General features: G+C 37.9%; 1 protein-coding gene across 1 annotated transcript; it reads right to left on the reverse strand.

The window, feature by feature from the left end:
• Window positions 1–656: 656 nt before the first annotated feature.
• Window positions 657–19669, reverse strand: rasef (RAS and EF-hand domain containing). Its single transcript, XM_053325766.1, has 18 exons — window positions 19377–19669; window positions 15726–16055; window positions 11781–11927; window positions 11222–11312; window positions 9395–9490; window positions 8741–8818; window positions 8484–8599; window positions 6986–7054; window positions 6808–6874; window positions 5875–5960; window positions 5258–5570; window positions 4917–5057; window positions 4084–4234; window positions 3816–3897; window positions 3419–3533; window positions 2078–2185; window positions 1300–1376; window positions 657–759 (listed from the first exon to the last, which is right to left on the reverse strand). Exons 2-18 carry the CDS (start codon window positions 16028–16030, stop codon window positions 657–659), a joined length of 2145 nt encoding a protein of 714 aa, XP_053181741.1. The 5' UTR covers window positions 16031–16055; window positions 19377–19669.
• Window positions 19670–19961: the final 292 nt, after the last annotated feature.

A 19961-nucleotide genomic window follows, 5' to 3' on the forward strand; every position in this document is an offset into this window, starting at 1 on the left:
AACACTGCACCACAGGTCATTATATATGAACTACAACGAGACTGAGGGTTTCGTGCTCTAAGTTCTCAAGAACTCTCAGCCACGCCATGTTGCAATCAAGTTGGACATCCTGAATTCTGTTTCTCTTTGGGCAACCAACATGCTACAGAGGTCATTTCAACTGAGCACTTAAGCTGACAGTAACGGAGCTCAGCAGTAACAAAAGAAGTGCCACAGTTAGAAGCATAACCACATAAGAATCTATCTTTGTTCCTCTTATTTTTCTCATCATAACAATATGCTGTTACAATATTAAGCAAATGTACTTAATCACTTGCAAGTATCTGTCAGCGTCACATACTAATGTCCCTTTAACAACATGCTCACATACTTTCAAATCCTTCCCACACATTTTACTTCATTTTGTAAAGTGATTTCGTTGCACAGAAGCAGCTCTGATGTAGTGACCTCATGTCACCTATTTGCTCACTTTATCCATGTGTAAAATTGTTTTAGATATTCAGAATGATGATGATTTGTTCCAGGTGCTGCACTTCTGCATACGTTATATCTCACTTCTGTTTGGTCAGGTTTCTGTATTTGTTTTCCATTATTCCACTTGTGCTGTTTGAGTTCACAGTAGGTCAGAAACAGCTGTTCAGCTCTGGTGAGTTTGATCAAGTGCAGCAGGCGAAGTTTGTTTTTTTCTTTGGAGCATCCAAGCTGGGGAGAATCTGATAACGATTTTTGTCATCAAAAGCAGCGTGCGTTGTGACTTGCCTGTGAAGGGAGAGAAAGAGGAAGAAAGGGAAGAGGAACATTGAAGTAAAGAGTAACTGAGGATACAAAAATGAGCTGCAGCATTAGAGCACAGGCTGGTGTTAATGAGGTTGTGCTCAGGGGGAGAACTTCAGGGCACACAGTATATTCTTCTTGGTTTATATTAGTCCACTTAAACTAACTTCCTGCAACTTTGATTAAGTTAGCCCTTTGCAGCAATGTTTCTGATGTTACTTTTACACACCAGAGGGCGGCAAAGTTGATTCCTTCAGAGCTTTGTTACAGAGAATTTGCTGTTCACACTGAGTTTCATGAGTTCCTGTTTTTTATGGAATTATATAACTTATAAACCAAGTAATCAGCCCTCATTTTCACCTTTAGAGGCAGTACCCTGGCAGCATTGATACTTTCTTGGGAATAACTACAATCTGAAGATCATTATTCACTAGACTTGGTACTAAATACAAGGGCTATTTGTAAAAATGACCATTGCTTTTTATTTTTAATTTTGCAAAATAGTCAAACTTTGCAGTATCTCACCTGGCAAGATGCAGTACAGCCTCCAGGATGTTGGAGCCATCTTTGGCGCTGGTTTCACAGAATAGAGTGCTGTATGTCTAAGGGTACAAAATCATGTATGAGTATGTACAGTATGTGACTTTTCTTTCAGTTTTTTTTTGTTTTTTTTTTTGGGTAGGGACATTGCACATTGATGAACATCGATATTTAAACATCTCTGTAAACATGCCGGATTATAGCCAAGCTGCTAATTTGCATCTGTAGTCCCTAGTCAATAAAATAAATAAAACAAGAATACAAATAGAAAAGACAGCAAATAAATAGATAAAATACAAATAGAGGAGACAATACACACAGCACAATACACAATCAAAAGGATATCAGATCCAGACAGGATACAACAATGCAATAAAAAGTAATGTTCAGTTAGTGTCAAGTCTAGTTAGTGGTCGCATTTTTGATTAGATTTGAGCCATTGTTTTAGTTTTCCTTTAAAAGAAGAGTATGTGGGGCATTCCCTTATTGTGGAGGGAAGAGTATTCCAGATGCCTCCCCCACACACACACAACAGACAACAGGTTCCTACCATACGTGGTGCGTCTGTGGGGAATCTCACAGTCTCCTCTATCTGAGTCATATTACTAGTTATGACCCTAAACCATGTTTTTGTTGGGATTAAATCAAGGTAAGAGTTAGGTGTAGCCATGCATGCCCATAGTTACAGTATGGAAGAAACACAGTTATTAAAACATCCTCACAAGTGTAGTAATATGAGCCTGTGTTAGTGTTCTGTTGTTACCATAGCCAGTTTTTCTCCATAGCTGGTGGGGACACTGGAGACTCCATCTTTTCTGAGGTCACATTTATTACCTACAAGCATGATGGGAATATCCTCCTGGGACACATCCTGTCACACAGAGAAAAATAAATGCAGGGACAAATTAAATAAAATACTGCAGGGTACTTTAATACTGTATTCTGCTCTATTGTCATGTATTGGGTCATATTCAAGAACATTTTTTGTATTTGTATCCTTAAACTCTTCCTTTTTTAAGTCCTGCTTTTGGAAATCAGCAGTCAAAAACATGAGAAATTAGAACATATTTGCGAAATACAATACTATTTACAAAATACAGCTGCCAATGACATTTCATTAAAACAGACCTGTATTGAAACAGTATTACGAGGGAATGGATTGGCATGCAGTTAGATGTTGAAAAACATCCTCCTAAAGTAATACAGTATTATGAAAGACAGTAAATGGGATGTGAATGTCATTAAAATATTAGAACAACACATTATTATTGCCTACAGTAGGTGATGTTAAACTTGACCTGCAGGAAGACACAGAGGCAGCTGTTGGAGTTAGAGAGGTTTCCTAACTGAAATCCAGATGTTGCCGTGCCAAAATATGCCAATAAAAATATTTAAAATCTAAAACAACCTCCCAGTAAATTGGCATGATGGATAATGTGACGAACAGAATAATAATTATGCATTCAGCTTGTGTTTCTGTTCATAACTCCTGAATTTTGTTCATACCTAGGAGAAAATCACAAGTATGATAAACTTAAATTAATTGTACATGCGCCTTAAGAATGAATCTGTTTGAATGAGTGATTGCATGAGGCCCATTGTCTACATATTGTGTACAGTGTTTACAGTATTTACTTGTTGAGTAAATCAAACAAAGTCATAAGAATAATAATGACTATTGGTTTGACATTAATCACCACAGTGTCTACAAATAGTGCATATCATACAGCATTTAGGATAATGTTTGATGTGATGTACTGCATGCAAAAATAAGAAAAAGTTGCACAGATTTCAACATGACCACATTATAGTAACAGAACACATGCTGTACATGCTTTACATCCAACTTACACATCTGCTGCATGTAAAAATAGAGACAGACGTAAGATCTTGGTCATATAGTTTGATCAATCAACAAACATGTGACAACTTTTACTCACAATAACATATAATTGCACAGATGCTGCTGAAGTGCCAATACAGAATAAATAAGGACAGATCTGCTGTGATGCCAAATATTCTGTTGTAACCTTCAAAGTTATTGCTTGGCAATACAAAAAGTTTCAGTCATTCAGCTTTTGGGCGGGGCAGAGTAGTGCATTACCTCAATCATGTCCACCCACTCTCTGACATTAAGGAAGCTCCTCTCACATGTGACGTCGTACAGCAGCAACACACCATCCGCTCGTCGGAAGTAAGACTTTGCAATGCTGCGGAACCTGGAAAGAGAAAAGAGACACAAGATACATACCAACATTTAGATCTCTTATTTTCTCCATGCAAGTTAGAAATCTACACATTGTTGACTACTGTTTGTGGTGATAGGATAAACCCTCTATCACTCTTCTGTCTGTAATCTATGTAAACCCACTCCCAGCCAGTCTCTCTCTCTCTCTCTCTCTCTCTCTCTCTCTCTGTCTCTCTCTCTCTCTCTCACACACACACACACACACACACACACACAGACACACACAGACACACACAGACACACACACACACACCTCTCCTGTCCTGCAGTGTCCCATAATTGTAGTAATGTGGGCTCTCCATCCACAATGAGTGTCTTCATTTGGAAATCCACTCCTAGAAACACAAAGGAGACACACACACAGAGCATCACACCACTAAGCTGATCAAGAAAAGATACAGAACATTTGACACAACAATATTATGGTGGTGAGTGCTTTTAACACTGAACTTGAGAGAATTTCTTTGGAAGAATTTGACAGAATGAAAAGTTAATAATGCTAATTAAAGTAAATAACACACCCAGAGTAGCACTGGAGTTTAATTTGAATTCATTCTTGCAGAGGCGAAGCAAGAAGCTAGACTTTCCCACAGCAGCATCTCCAGCCAAAACGATCCTGTAGGCTTTTTCTGACGTCATGTAGCCCAGGTCAACACTGTCCTTGTCTTCCTTCTGGAGAGGGGACGGAGAGAAGATAAGAGAGAGGAATGCACTCATGCAGCACTGATGAGCAGATTGTATTTGCATTTTACACATTTGATTAAAGGTAAATTTACTGTGCCACTGTAACTCTCCAAGTTTTCAAGCTATCTTAATTAAGAGGAGATCTTTCTTGATAGGTGGTTTCAGACAAGAAAAATTAGATATCATACACTAATGACCACAAGTACCCACACCAAGTTTGATAGCAATGTAACCAATAGCCAAGATGTTTGCCTGAACAGATGGACAATGATGCATGAGACGTCCCCCTCCACATGTCTTACTCTTTGCTTTTGCCATTAAGATTGTGGTGGCAAAAGACATCCCTCTCTCCTACCTTCCATTAGAAGGTAGGATATACAGATATGTTTCTGGAAATTGTACCTGTTTAAGCATCATAACAAAATTTTGTCCATAATAATATATTGCACATTAAGTGGATAATGTGTTTACTCAACCTAAGTGTGTGACAGTTTCATTTGTCTGATTATGTTGTTTGCAATTATTGCTGTAACCATGTTTATGCTGCTTTCTTGGCCTGCTCAATTTGAACAATACATTTTAATCTCAAGGAAACATTTACATTGTTAAATAAAATATAAAAAAAAGAGATACCCTCCTTTCTTCCTTTTCTTCTGTGTCTCTCTCTTACCTGAACACTGATGGCACTGAGGGCTTTTCGTGTCGTTGTGGTCAGGGGTGTGCTCACACTAATGGATTCAGATGGCTTCCAGTCCAAAACTGAGCTGCTGTCTGACCCAAAAGCTGATTCACCATCCTGAGTCTCTGCTAACTGTGATGTAGACACACAGAATATCATTATGGTCATGCCCTGACTTTTCATCTAGAACTACAGCATGTTGACATTTTTGTCACATGTCGACAACTATTATCAGGTTAGCCTTGTCTTTGTGAGCGTGTTAACCCAAAAGTTGAATTTCTACATGTGACGTGCATGCATGTTTGTGTGCTTAAGTTGCTTTTTTGTCATACCTCAGTGTCAGTGTTTTCTTCAATCAAGCTATCATTGTTGTCATCATCCACTTTCTTCTTGTCCCGCTCTTCTACCTCCACTTCCTCCTCTTCTTCTTCCTCTTGACCTTTGGCCTCCTGCTCTGAGTCGTAACCTGCATGTGAACCTCTGAGTGTCGACAAGCCGCTGTCCATATAGGTCTCTGGCAGACTGTCCACCTCACACTCACTGCTGTGTCTGCGCCTCAGGCCTGGGTCACACATGGCCAAAGCCAGGGTGTCACAACTGGGCCGGCGGCTGTACACAGGGTACTCATCCATACGCTGGCAGAACCTGAGAAAAAGAGGTCAAGAAATCCTCTGTGACGTGAAACACGAAATCTTTGGAAAGCTGAACAGGGTAAAGCAGAGTCTGGACTGTAGAGTTCTTGCAGATAGATTTTCATTACATTACTTCTAGTTACATCAAGGAGAGAAATTTCATATCTAAACATAATATAATTGCTGTAGGAATAAGATGATGAAGTATAATTGTTAATGAAGATATCACACTCTGGTGCAGAAGATGCTTTGAAGTTATGATGAGATTCAGTTTATTTGTTCTATATCTTAACTTTTTGTTTGTCTGTAGTTCTCACCTGTCCAATAATGCGTATTGTGATGAGTAGCAGATGCTTTTACTTCTGTTTCTGTTCTTGTCTCCTGGTGACCCGCCGTTACCAGACTGTAACACACAATGATGTCATCAGTTTTTGTATTTGTATGTTTATGTGAATTACTGTGATTGTTTTTGCTGAATATTATAACAGAGTATACTGTTGTCAGCTTAGCATTAAACACTGACTGTTTCTGCTTAAAATTATGTATTTTCTTAAGTGTTAAAGATGAAAAAGACAGACAGGTGATTAAATAATAGTTCAAAGCAAAAAAATAGACTCCCGCACACTGTCAGCACTTGTGTTGAATTTATTAAATTGCTAAATTTCGGTCAAATGAGCTTCATCAGTAATTTCACACACCAAATGACAACAGGTCTACATATACATACACACATGTATCCACAGAAAAATCAGCCAACCGTAGGAACCAAGCGATCAACAATATTAAAGGAGAAACACAACTGGGAAGGCGCAGGGAAAAGAAAAGATGTTGATAAAGCCCAACAGATGAATCTCCCACATATTCCCTAATGAGGAATGAAAACAATTTGGTTACAACAACAATTAAAAACTTGGCAAAAATCATGACTCACAACAACCTTCCCAAAAACAAAGGAGAAGCAAGAATTGAAACAGTAGAGTAAACAAAAAAAACCCATCAAATCACCCATCAAATATCATCCAAAAAGATACAATCAAAAGTCCAAAAGAATTAAATGTTACACTGAAAAGCACAATCAATAGAGACATACAGCAGGAAGATTTAATGTGTTGATAGTTATTTTGGGTTTAAGCATTGAAAAGTTGCATTTGGAGTCCACCAACCAAAGAGATGAGAGAAAAAGCTTCAGCCGCTTGCAATTTGAAAACGGAGGTAGTTTTGTTGTTTTTGGATTAACTTTGCAGATTTACCTTGGTGATCCTCTCCAATGCTGCCCTCAGGCCATCATTGCTGTCATGCAGCTTCCTGTTGGCTGTCCTATCCACATACACAGACAAATACACATCATTATTATTTTTCATTTTTTTAATTAAAGTGATATCTGTGTACATTGAGATCTTTCCATGTAGAAAATCTGCACAGACTTACTGCAATATCTCAATCTGGCTCTCCAGGACATCTTGCTCATCAGAGAAGTGCTTCATGAGCTCCTCATCTCTACAGTAAAAAACAATCATAGACACAGTCAGTCATGAAATGCAGTCACAGGAACAAGTTCTATCAATCTGTAGGCAGTCAGTGACATCCTACAGTTAACAGAGCCCACACTTGCATCATATCTGGTTGAAAGTCACAAAAGTCATAAAAACAAGTTTGAGCAATGTACATTTAATTCAACACACTCTTCTGCTGTGCACATGTTCATCTATGAAATAATAAAAAGATAACATCTGTTGAAGCCAGGGCGTTTAAAACTACACTGCATTAGATGTGCATACTATAAAGCTGCAACAAACTATTATTTTCTTTATAAATTAATCTGCCAATGAATTTCTCTATTAACAGTTTTGTCTATGAAATGCCAGAAATAGTGAAAAATGCCTGTTATGATTTCTTAAACTAATTGTGATGTCTTCAGATGTCATTTTCGTTCGACTAACAGAACACAACCCAGATATTCAGTTTACTATCATGGAAAATTAGTTATCAAAATAGTTGATTCATTCTGCATTCATTCTAATTGATTTGTCGACTAATTGTAGCAGCTAAACAATGAATTGAATACATTATTCCTATGTATCAATGCATGTCATTAAAACCTGGGAACTGTATCTCTTATATTTTCATAATCTGGTCAGCTGTTGTGTCACTTGGCAGCTGACATCAGGCATCAGATTTATAATTAACATGAGATAAACATGATAAAGTTTAAGATACAATGTAAACACCAAAACTGAGATGGTCCAAGGAGGCAAACTGTTATCCTGCCTGCGGCTCTGTTGCTAAGTAACGCTTCCAAAGAAGTTATTGTGTATCTGTAGTCACTCCAGGATATCCTGTTTCAGCCGTGACAAAACGAAAACACCCCCGGGAGTGTCAGTCAGTCAGTGATAGGGAGCATGACCTCCATCTCCCTCTCTGTTTCGCTCTGCAACAAAATGTCTCAACTGTGTATAGGACTGATATATTTGATAGTTCTAAGTCTAATACATTTTAAAAATTAGAATTGATATTGTTGGAGCATGTGGAGCTTTCTCCATACTATTAAAAGCAGAGAGCAAATATTTACATTCACACAAGTTCACATTAGTTTGCAGACAGAGTGAGCAAAAAGCTGAGAAAACCTGCTCTACAACTTGCAAGTAATGAGTAATTGTAGGTTTACACTTGTAAACTGTGTGTACTTGTATCTTGGAGAGAGAGAGAGAGAGAGAGAGAGAGAGAGAGAGAGAGAGAGAGAGAGAGATTATGTCTGTTCTTATGTAACAATGATCTCTCTCTCTCTCTCTTACTGTGGAAATATGCATCCCTGTAATACCAAAAAGAAAGACTGAAACTCAACTACATGGGTCAAGATCAATCAAATAACTCAAACCTGTGCTAAATAAGTGAGTGATAAAACAACTCCAGTGTGTATTGAATTCACCTTTCACAGTTGATGCTTTGATCAGTCAGCTCTGTTTTCAGTGAGTCCATCTCACTCTGCAGACAGGCCACTTTGGTCTGAGACCTCAGCAGATCCTGTTTTAACCGCTGATTCTCCTACAGAGAGGACAGTGATGACAAGGAGAGGGAGAGTGAAAGTGTGTTAGAATCAGAGGCACATAAAAAAAAGCTGTTTAACCCTTTAAAACAAAATTTAGTAAACTGGCATCATGCATGAAACAAGTCATAAAGTCTCACCAATGTCAGCTCATTGATCTTCTTCTTCAAAGCTGGGCTCTCGTCTTTCACAGTGATGGTCTTGTACTTCTCCTCTATCTGATAGATGTTCATATTGCATATTTAAGGTATGGTTTATTATCAGGTAGATTTAACTGCAATCATCAGAACGGCACATATAAACATATACACACACATCTCACTTTGAAGTTTCAATCAATTAATTCCAGCGAGGTTTCTCTAGAGCCCAGCTGATATTTGTGTTTTCATGAGTTCAAAAGAATACATTAGTCCTGGTTCAGTTTCTTGTGAGTGAAATCAGAGTTATTCTGTTAAAGGACCCACTTTTCCTATGTTTAGCTGAACTGTGAACAGCACAGTTAGCTGTTTCTGTATTTAAATAATTCAAATATAACCTCCACTGTTGAGCCCCCCGTTTTGCATAATTATCATCAGTCTGACATTTGTACTAAATTTGTAAAATAAATTAAGTTAGAAAATGATGGTATTTACATTGTGTTTTTTTATGTTGTTGGTATGAGGTGATTTATTTAAAACAGCTTTACAACACTGAGGTGAATCTAAGTATAAAAGCAAGCTGATTGTAAATATGACTGCAGGAGTTTGTGTGGATCTGCAGAGTGGATGGTGTGTTATTGTGAAACTTTACTTTACCATCTGCATCCTCTGGATCTTACACTGCAGCTCACACACTTCGGTTTCATAAGTTCTTCGCAGCTCATTCAGAGCAGATTCTGCTCGCTTCTTCTCCTACACGCACGCACGCATACACACACAAACACACACACACACACAAAAAAAATCAACAACATTTAAATCAAACAATTAGTTGTCACTTTGGTAGCACGGTTTGTTTAGATGGGACATTAACATATGCTATTTTAAAGCAGGTTCTGTATGGAGGCCTCTGGGAAATCGATATACTATCAGCAACTGTCTATCTACAGTTTCCAAAAATAAAATCCTCTTTTCGGGGTGTCAGAATATGACTGTGTGCACAGTACAGTGAGAGGGAATACAGGTGAGTGCCCTCTAATTCTGTGTGCTTTTCTTGGACAAAACAAACAGCAGCTCCTGAGTCAATGGAGTACACTTACATAAGTTTATATACACACACAATGATAAGACTGGTTATGTTCCCGCGCAAGTTAGTTTGAAAAGGTTTGCAGAAACTTTACCACATAGTAGTAAGTTAAATAAAGTTACATAAAAATGGTAGTTTGACATCTGATACAGAAAGATAACTATACTGTGCTGCTTTGTCACCGAGTCAGTTGCTTTCAGTTTAATTTAATGTCATGGAATGGAAAGCTAAATATTGTTATCAAACCTTATCATCCCACACAGCACAATGTTTCATGTGTTGCACTCAGATTCCCAGAAATATCCCAGTTTTCAAAAAACCTAAAAACAGATTATATCATTTATTCAGAGAGAAACTGAATGCCTCTTAGGCAACAAACCTGCTTTAATTTAAGTATAAAAACAGGTGTTTATGCATTCAAATGGGAGACACATTGCTGAGAGTTGTCAGCAACACACAGAATAACACAAACCTCAAATCTCAAATGTATGCTTTTGCAATTTAAGCCCCTGCTTTTACTTTCTTCATCTCATAAAAACTTGGGTGTACAGTGTTAGCTGAGACAGGCATTGTATCAGGTGACACATAAAGAAACATAAACCCTTAAGAGGAAAGGATACTCCTTTTTGAAGTTGTCAAATGGCCAAATACCTTAAAAAAAACGTAAATTCAACAACTTTCTAAAACAGACACTGTCAGAACTACCACTTACTTCATGCAATGGTTGGAAGTGAAAAAGTTGGCAGGGTTTGAAATTCTGTTTCAAGTCTGAAAATGTATGCCACTGTCTCCATTTTTGAACAGATGGGGCTTCACACGTGGTGATTACAGCACACGTTACACATAAGACAAAATATCTGGATGCCAGTTTAAAATTGATTTCTGTTTGCTACTTTTAAATTAATCTGGTGAATTCAACGCATCAACATTATAAACAGATGAACTGAAATGTAATTTACAGGTCAAGTTAAAAACTTTCAGCCTGCATCTTCATAAATTATCATTTTCATCCGCACATCACCCATCCCTATCATCACATGTGTATACACGCTTATCATTTCACACACTGGAGGATAAAAAGTGCTCCAGCACCTTTATCTAACGGCTGTTTTACATCTGAAATCCACAGAGTTGTAATATCCAGCTGATCAGCAGGCGTGTCAGAGTTTGAATCAGTAATCTGATATTCAGCCGTATTCGTTTGTTTGACATGAGGGAAGAGCTGAACAAATGCAACCTGCTTATCGCTTTGTTTACACTAACGCCAAGGAAAAAATACACATCATAGCAACTGGAATATTAAAATCAGATTAGAAAGTCATGTTTACAGAAAGTCTTTGTTTTTTAGGGGGTTCTCCGACTTTTATGTGCAGTGTATGTATGTGGACATGTCCCACCTGCTCCCGTGTTTTTCTCTCAGCAGCATGTATGCGTTGGTCCATCTCCTCTTCCATCTCGCTGAGCTGCATCGATGCCTGGTCCTGTGCTCTGTAAAACAATAACAGTGTCATTTCACTGCACTGCAGAACCCTCAATGGATTAATTACATATTGTATACCCGATTATTAACATTTGATTTTACAAATAGTATGAGTTTCAAGACACAGTGCATTGGGACTTTATAGAGAAGTTATATTTCTGTAGCGCCAAGATCAACAGGATGGTGTGCTATCTTGTATAAGCATAGTTATTCTCCTACACAGAAGGATGCTTTAACATTTCAATAGACTCTCAGTCTACTATTTAACGTAAAGAGGAACTTCACTTTTATATACATATACTTTTTGAAAATAGTTTCATATATACATATATATATAAAAAGAGACAAACCAATAATTACTGTGGGAAATTTCACTTCATTTGATGGATACAAATGAGTGTTGCATGTGTATGTGTGTGTGTGTGTGTGTGTGTGTGTGTGTGTGTGTGTGTGTGTGTGTGTGTGTGTGTGCTCACCGTTTGACAGCGAGGGCCAAGTTCTCCATCTCAGAGTTCTGCTGTTTGATCTCTTTGGTGAAGTTTAAGATGATTTTCTCAAACTGAGGTATCAGCCGGGGCTCGGTCAGACTGATGTTCTGGTACAATGTTGCTGCTTGCTCGTTCCTGGAAGGAAATCAGGATTCAACGTTAGTTTTGTTTTGTTGTACTGCCTTGAGTTTATGTCAGTTTTATTATATATGATAATGGAAACAATTAGTAGTAGTATTAGTAGTAGTAGTTAGTTGTTTTCTTTAGGACTTTGAGCAGTAGAAAATTAAACAGTTTGAATATCAACACCAGTATTTGCATATTTCTACTTTAATTAATGAGGTTGCTTGATCGTCCACAAATTCATAAACAATAAAAAAACAAAATACACATTAGAGATATTTTTTTCAATAGGATGAGACACTAGCTTAAAGTGATGGTTTAAAAAACCCCATCAAGATAACTTTTCACAGTATATAAGCATTTTTGTTGCATAAAGGGTCTTGTGTCACAGCATGAAGGGAAAAATGGGTCATATACTGTAAGTCTAAGATATGTACATGTTTGACTTTTGACAGGGCGGACTGGCTGTAATCCTAAGCATATAGACACTGCTGCCTGTGTGTCAATACCTCACGGTGACACATAGCTTGCTGTAGGGTCACTTGCTGTCGCACACAACCTAATCATAACACCAACAAACCAATGTTATTAGGAAGTAATTGATGTTGTCATTAGTTGACCATCTAAAGAAAACAGAAAACACTTCTACCAAGAGAATGTTAAGTTATTTGGTTGACAGAGATAGCTACGAGCAAATATGAATATTCGGGTATTCATCACAGTCTTAGAGTCCTGCAGCTCAGCAAATAGCTAAGACAATAACGTTAAATGAAACAGATATTCAAATAATAATGAGCTCCCTTCTTCCATTTTTGCCCCCTGTGGAACCTCGCCTGTTTTAACACATTATGGCAAAACTAAATGGAGAAAGCATGGCAGGACATATTTTAAGTAATTATCTGCAGAGAAGATGCCTTTTAGTGTTTAGATTAACCCTTTAATGATTTTAGTCAGCTGAAAGGTTCAGTTATGTAAAACGAATTACACAAATACACAACTCATTACATCAGCCTCAATTAGTGGGAGAAGGAGCTTAATTGATTTTTTGCTCTTGATGTTTTTATCTCATACTAACACAAAATGTCTTTTCATTCCCTGAAAAACAGACACTTGTCTTGAATGAGCTGTGCACTACATTCTCCTATTTGTCATCTGTCAGCTGACAGCAGCAACAGTGACTTTAACTGCTTGAAGATAAGGGAGTGTATTTAGCTGTACAGGACAAGACAGCACCACTGTGACAATCAATGTCCCAGATGCCACAGCACAACAGCGCGAGGATGGGTCTCATGCTAGGCCTGGGGCTGCACACGCACACACACATATGCACACACATACACTTATACACACAGAAAGTAGGGTCCAAAAGTGAATGTGAAAAAAAAGTGAGTGGGAACTTAAACAAAATATCTTTTCAAACTGTGAAAAACAGACAGATACAGATGTTTTTTTAACTGAAAAGGAAAGTGGTCTCAGACTTTTGGACCCTACTGTACATAAACATACATTTACTTTAAGGATAAACACACACACACCCACACAGAGTCACATATCCACTCTGACAGTTGCAGATTTGTTCAAAATAGGACTGCATATTGTTTGAAATGTATCGATACTCTCAAATGTTTTATACCTTTTGCCCTAAAATGCTATTAGGACACGTGTGTGTCAGCTGAAGTTAAAACCATGACGTAGGATCAATACAGTCAATATATATTACACCACTGGAACAGAGTGTTGATAAATACTTATCTAAATAAATCTAATGACAAAAGTTGTGATACTGTTACCAATTTTGGAAATGCCTCCGATACTCTCTAAAATGCCGCATCGGGTATTGGTGGGTATGCGAGTCTATGCACTGATCAAATACCACATCATTTATAAATAAACTTTAAAGTAATTTCACACCCAGATAAAACAGCAGTTTTCCCAGACATCGGTTTATCTTCACTTCAACTGTTTAAGAGCAGTGAAAAAGAACTGCTCTCTTGGAAACAGTGTAACGTAAGCCATTAGCAATGTCAGCAAAATGACAATATTTTACACTGGGAAGTCCTACACAGTAACCCCAGTGCTTCCAATTTCCTCAACAATCTTATGTATCATGTGAAATATAGAAATCAAAGAAAGCAATCATATCGCATCCACACCAGGTAAGCAGTACAACGTTTTTTTTTTTGTTTTTTTTTTTAAAGTCAATGGTATCAAATCGATAGGCTACTCAGTATCTGCTATAGGCATGTTCAGGTATTATAAACCAGTATCAGAAAGGAGCAAATGGTATTGAATCATCCCTAAAAATGATGTGATACTGACCCTACAGCACTACATAAATGTGTGAGATGAGGACTTGATTTCTGACAATGTCTCATGGTAAGTTTCCTTTAGTTTCACTTCAATATGAGATCACTCCAGAGAGTCTTCCTCTGGAAACATGTGAGAAATGGAAACACACTGATCTAGGAAAGAATAGAGGGAGAGTCTTGAATGACCTGCATCAAAGGCGGAAATTAACTCAATATTTACTGAGTTTCAGTGGGATGGAATTGTGATGAAATAATAATTTGTGTGAATAATGAATAAACAAATAAAACGAGTAACTGAAGTTTTGATTTTACATTCGGAAGGTTTTACCTCATCAGTTTTGTTATTTTGAAATTGAATAGCATGTCATCCTGAACAAATGGGGGATGACATTCTTTTCTTTTCTATACTTTTCTTTTACAATCTTGTTTTTTATAATTATTTTTCATCTTTCTAGTGTGTTTCCCCTGTATGATTTGAACATATATTGCTACTCTGTTGCATGTTCGCTTTTTATTTAATTTTTGTATAATATTGTGGGTTTAAATAGCTGTATTATTTTTTGTGTGTGTTATTGTGGACCCCAGGAAGAGTAGCTGTTACCCAGTGCAATGGCTAATAAACTAAACTAAATATTTGCCATGTTGTTCATATTGATGACATTGAAAGGCTATTTCTATATTCAGATTCTCTGTGGTAACATAAGGAGGACAGAAACAGAAAAATCACCAAGCCCTACATGAAACAACAAAATGTTACTCAGCTGAGACAAAATAAACACAACATATTCCCATTAACTGAGTAGAAGTTATTGTCTCCACACAACAGGGTTCAGTGACCCAAAATATACAAAACATGTGTATTATAGTATTATTATTATTATTATTATATTATAAAACTATATCATTTAAAAAAACAGAAATCGAAAGAGAAATCACCTAAAATGAGATGTATTTGAGCAGCATTGAAAGGAAAGAAGTACGAGTATTTGGTGTTGATGTCTCTATATTAATTATAAAGACCCCAAAACTTCATCTGTAGCAGTGTCAAAGCAGTCAGAGAACCTCTGTCTAAATACTTAACATGATTTCACTTTTAATCACCTGCTAGTCTCACTCTCCGCACATTCAGCTGGACAGCTCATACCCTCACATATTGTATGAACAGGAAAAGTTAAGACTTTGGGTTGAAAGACGGTGCCTTCAGGTAAAACAAACAAACTCAAGACAAATACACCTTTAAAACACTTAAACACGCTGCACACCTTTCAGCATGTGTATGTTATTGCTTGTTATGCTCTGTTTCCACTCTTCCCTTTTTAGAGTGAGCTCTTATGATGTATAATGAGTACATTTCCCTGTGGTGTCAGTATCATCTTTACGCACACTGCGCTCACTGTTCAACACACTCTTATCGCCTGAGAATTTCCATATTCTAAAAACATCCATCCCTCTGTTCTGCTCTGCCTCGCTGACTGCCCAACCGACAAGTGTTCACTCTCACCTGGGGATGAACTTGGCCTGGTCGCCCATTCTCCCCTCGAAATCCTCCCAGGCGGCTGAAACGTCTCCTCCGTCCGAGTCCATGTCTTCTCCGTAGCGGTCGTGGAAGCCGCTGATGAACTCCAGCAGGGTGACGGTTCCGTCGTTGTCTACGTCCAGTCGGTCAAAGATCTTCTCTGCTTCGGCCGCTGACACCTGCAGCTCCGCGCAAATAGTCAGAAACTCGTTCTTCTCTATGCGCCCAGAGTTGTCCACGTCGTACGCCTTAAAGAGGGTACGCAGCCGGTCCTGCTCCTCTGCGCTCATTCCCTTGATGGAGGGATGTGGCCGGCTGGAAAGGAAAGAAGGCGGTTCAGTAAATTAAGTTGAACACCGAAACAAAAAGCACACAACCGCCAGTGTTTATTCTCAGGACACTTGCAAAAACCGCAAAGTGTATCTAAAAAACTTTGTGCAAGGTCGTCTTGTCCGTGTTGTATCAAAACATGTCGGCTGTACCTTTGCAAAATTTGACCTCAAAGTTAATCCATTTTTCGAAAGCTCGTATAAACGTTCAATAAACCATACGCCCGCACTTCTGCTCCTATAATGTGTTCAACATCAAGTAATTTCCCGGTTTGTAGCAGTCAGCTGGACGGACAGAAAAGCTGCTGTGTGACTCAGGTAGCGAGCCTACCGATGTGTGTGTTAGGGTTAGTGTGTGTGTGTGTGTGTGTGTGTGTGTGTGCGTGCGCGTGTGTGTGTTTGCTCTCTTCAGCAATACAATTCACGTCTGGGCTTCAGGCCAAAAGAAAGAGCCTTCATTGTGGTAAAGTTTCATAGCCTGTAATGAGCTGAATAAACTTTTGAGATAATGAACCTGTACACTCCTGAATAAAACACTATATATACAAAGATATGAAATGCCCTTTATCACACACAAACACATACAGAGTAACACAAAATGTAGGCCACTCTGTAGCTACATTAATGTAATTTGCATATCTTGGAAAACTAATGAACCTTCCCAGTATAAATAAAACAGTATCAATTGTTGTTTAAATGACTCACTCATTGACTGTGAGACTCTCAGCCATCCTGGTCATGGTTATCTGAACATGACTATGTTTTGACAGTTGCTCTCGATTCAACCCTCCTTGGACTCACTCATAGTCTCAAAAGGTGACACCCACGCAATGTTTCTCAACCTGGGGTCGGGGAACCTTCAAGGGTCTCTGAGGGTGTTCCAGGCAGTTCCCAGAAAAATGGGGAATATTATATAGCTATATTATATATTTAACTATTATTTCATTGACTAGAATTCAGTCCAATGACAGACAGTGTAAACATTAATTCAGTTCATAGCTTTCACACTTGTCACTTAACCTGCCAAACCTACAGTAGAAGCAGTTATTGAATAACAACATTTTATCAGATGGAGGATCACTGAGACTACATCTTATCAAATATGCGTCTGCAGGTTTGTATTTATCAATTCGGGGGGTCCTTGACCCAGGGGCGATTCTAGGATCAGACCTTTAGGGGGGCTCAGCTCCTAATGAGAATATGACATACAAAGCCCTGTAAGTGTTCAAACCCCCTGCTAAATGACTCATCTTACTGGATAACGTAAATTACAACAAGAAATAAGTAGTAGTAGAGTATAGTAGAGTGGTTGGTCTACTATAATGTATGATAATAGTTCAGAATAAACAATGACAGATTTCTACAGAGAGGACTCTAACATAGTTAATTAACCCTGAGGGAAAGATTATATATTAGTGACATAACTATCCAAAGTACATTAATCCTGTTAAAATAAAACCATTTGAACCTGTAGAAGTGTTTGTCCCATCTCTAACACACATGCTCACAAAATAATTAAAGTTGTATAAAATAATTTTTTAGGAAAAAAAATACAATAATAATTTATTTATTTTTAGGGGTGCTGAGATCAAATTTAGGGGTGCTTGAGCACCTCTAAAAAGGTCTAAAATCGCCCCTGCCTCGACCCCAGAAAGGTTGAGAACATCTGGCACATGAGGGCCTGCACACCATAGCTCCCTTAGATGCAATTTGAGACACCCAACAGTCAAGCTACATGGCCTTCTTATGAAGATCTTTTAAATTCTGGTCTTTTAAATTGGTTAAATGAGAATTTATGTAAGCAAATACATAATGTAATTATAATATCAACTGATACAGATGGGTGACACATTAAAGGAAAACCTTAAATAAATGAGTGGAGAAACATAACGAATGCAGATGCTTCCACACAGGTACGCTGCATGATACAATTAAGCAGTTAACACCTAGTCATGTTCAGTGGCATATATAAAATGCTTAGCAGGCCCAGTTGATTCTGATTTTATATCAAGATGGCAAGAGGAAAAGCTCTAAGTGATTACGAAAGAGGGTTGATTGTTGGGGCTTCAGATGAACTGCTAAGCTGGAAAAACAGAAGAGCTACTCTTCTTGACTCCTACAGTGAGGGTTCCTGGGGGCTCTGTTATGCTGTGGGGGACATTTTGCTGACATGATTTGGGTCCACTTGTCTCCATAGAGTATCCCGATGAGGATGGTCTATTCCAGGATGACCGTGCCCCCCATCTATAGAGCAGAAAGGGACTGAATGGTTTGATGAGCATGAACATGATGTGAATCATATGCTGTGGTCTTCACAGTCACCAGATCTCAACCTCATATTGAACACCTATTGGAGATTTTAGGCTAATGTGTTAGACAGTGCTCTCCACCACCATCATCAAAACATTAAATGAGGGAATATCTTTTGGAAGAATGGGGTTCATCCCTCCAGTAGAGTTCATAGAGTGTAGAAATAACAAAGCCCATTAAAGTTGTTCTGGCAGCTTAGTGTGGCCCAAAACCGTACTAAGACACTTTAAGTTGTTTGTTCTCTTAATTTTTACTCTGTACATCATGTTATTACAATATGAACTGATGTATATTGGATAACGATACAGATGTCACCTTAGGCCAGGGCATTTAATTTTCAGTTTATATTCACCAATTAAATAAATTATCTCAAACACACCACCTGCAAAATTGCAATCTTTTTCTGATTTAAAATGCAGCCAAAAATAACACAACCTAAATTATTCTGATCATGGCGGTTAACTCCTATGACAACCAAACATTTCCATGACATATTATTAGAAAATGACATCTGTCTTTATTAAAAAAGGAAAATGAGACAATCAGGTTAATCTATCATATTTCAATCAAATTTTTTTCATAATGTCTGACTAAAGCATTTCTATTAAAGGTAGATAAACCTGATTAAATTCAAAGTTAACATACAGTGGCAGATTTAGTAAGCTTAGTTGGGGCTGAAGGTCCAAATTCTGAGATGTCCCATCACTGTATTACTGTCAACATGACTGCACAGCTATTGTCAGATCAAAGTAAAGTGTTTTTTCCTTCAATCTGTTATTCATGGTTATGTTTTCTTTTGGCATCTTATTTCATTTTATGTGTTTAGTCCAAAACCCCCACAATTTCCAATCTACCATAAAATACATTCCCAGTCTGCAGGTCAAAACCATAAAAAGTTTGACATTGTACATAAAGGTTTTACTGTGCACTATGTAATGTACCATGCAATATACTCAAATAGATGTTTAAACAAGAACATATGACTCAGATATCTGACCTAGAAATGACTTGTTCCTTCTTGCTTGGAAAGTCCTCCACACTTTCTGAGGATTTCGTGTTCCCTGGTTTAATGTCATCTTCTTTTTCTTGGTGTCGTTCATTGAAGCCACTGATGAACTCCTCTAAGGTCACTGTGCCGTCTTTGTCGATGTCTAGGCGGTTGAATATGGCATCTGCTTCTTGGGTGTCGACACGAAGCTCCAGGCAAATGGTAATGAACTCATTTTTTTCTATTCGCCCTGAATTATCCAAATCATACGCATGAAAAAGTGATCTCAGGTGGTTTTGTTGTTCCTCGCCCATGCCCTTTGTTGGTTCCATGATATCGCTTCTAATGTTTTGATTATGTGGCTTCAAAAAATTGAGAAATCCAGCAGTATATAAATACTTGAGTCAAGAGAAAGAACAACATAAGTGCTACAGCTGCTGTAGCCTATTGGAGTTTGACTGTACGACAATGTCAAATATAAAATCTAACAATACATTTCCCTCCATGTAAAAAAAAACAAAAAACATCACCAAAAGTGAGAAGACGGCAGCTCCAAGATGATTTCAACCTCCTGCAAGCTCACTTTTATATCCT

The sequence above is a fragment of the Scomber japonicus genome, chromosome 9 (assembly GCF_027409825.1).
Source record: "Scomber japonicus isolate fScoJap1 chromosome 9, fScoJap1.pri, whole genome shotgun sequence".
Lineage (NCBI taxonomy): Eukaryota > Metazoa > Chordata > Actinopteri > Scombriformes > Scombridae > Scomber > Scomber japonicus.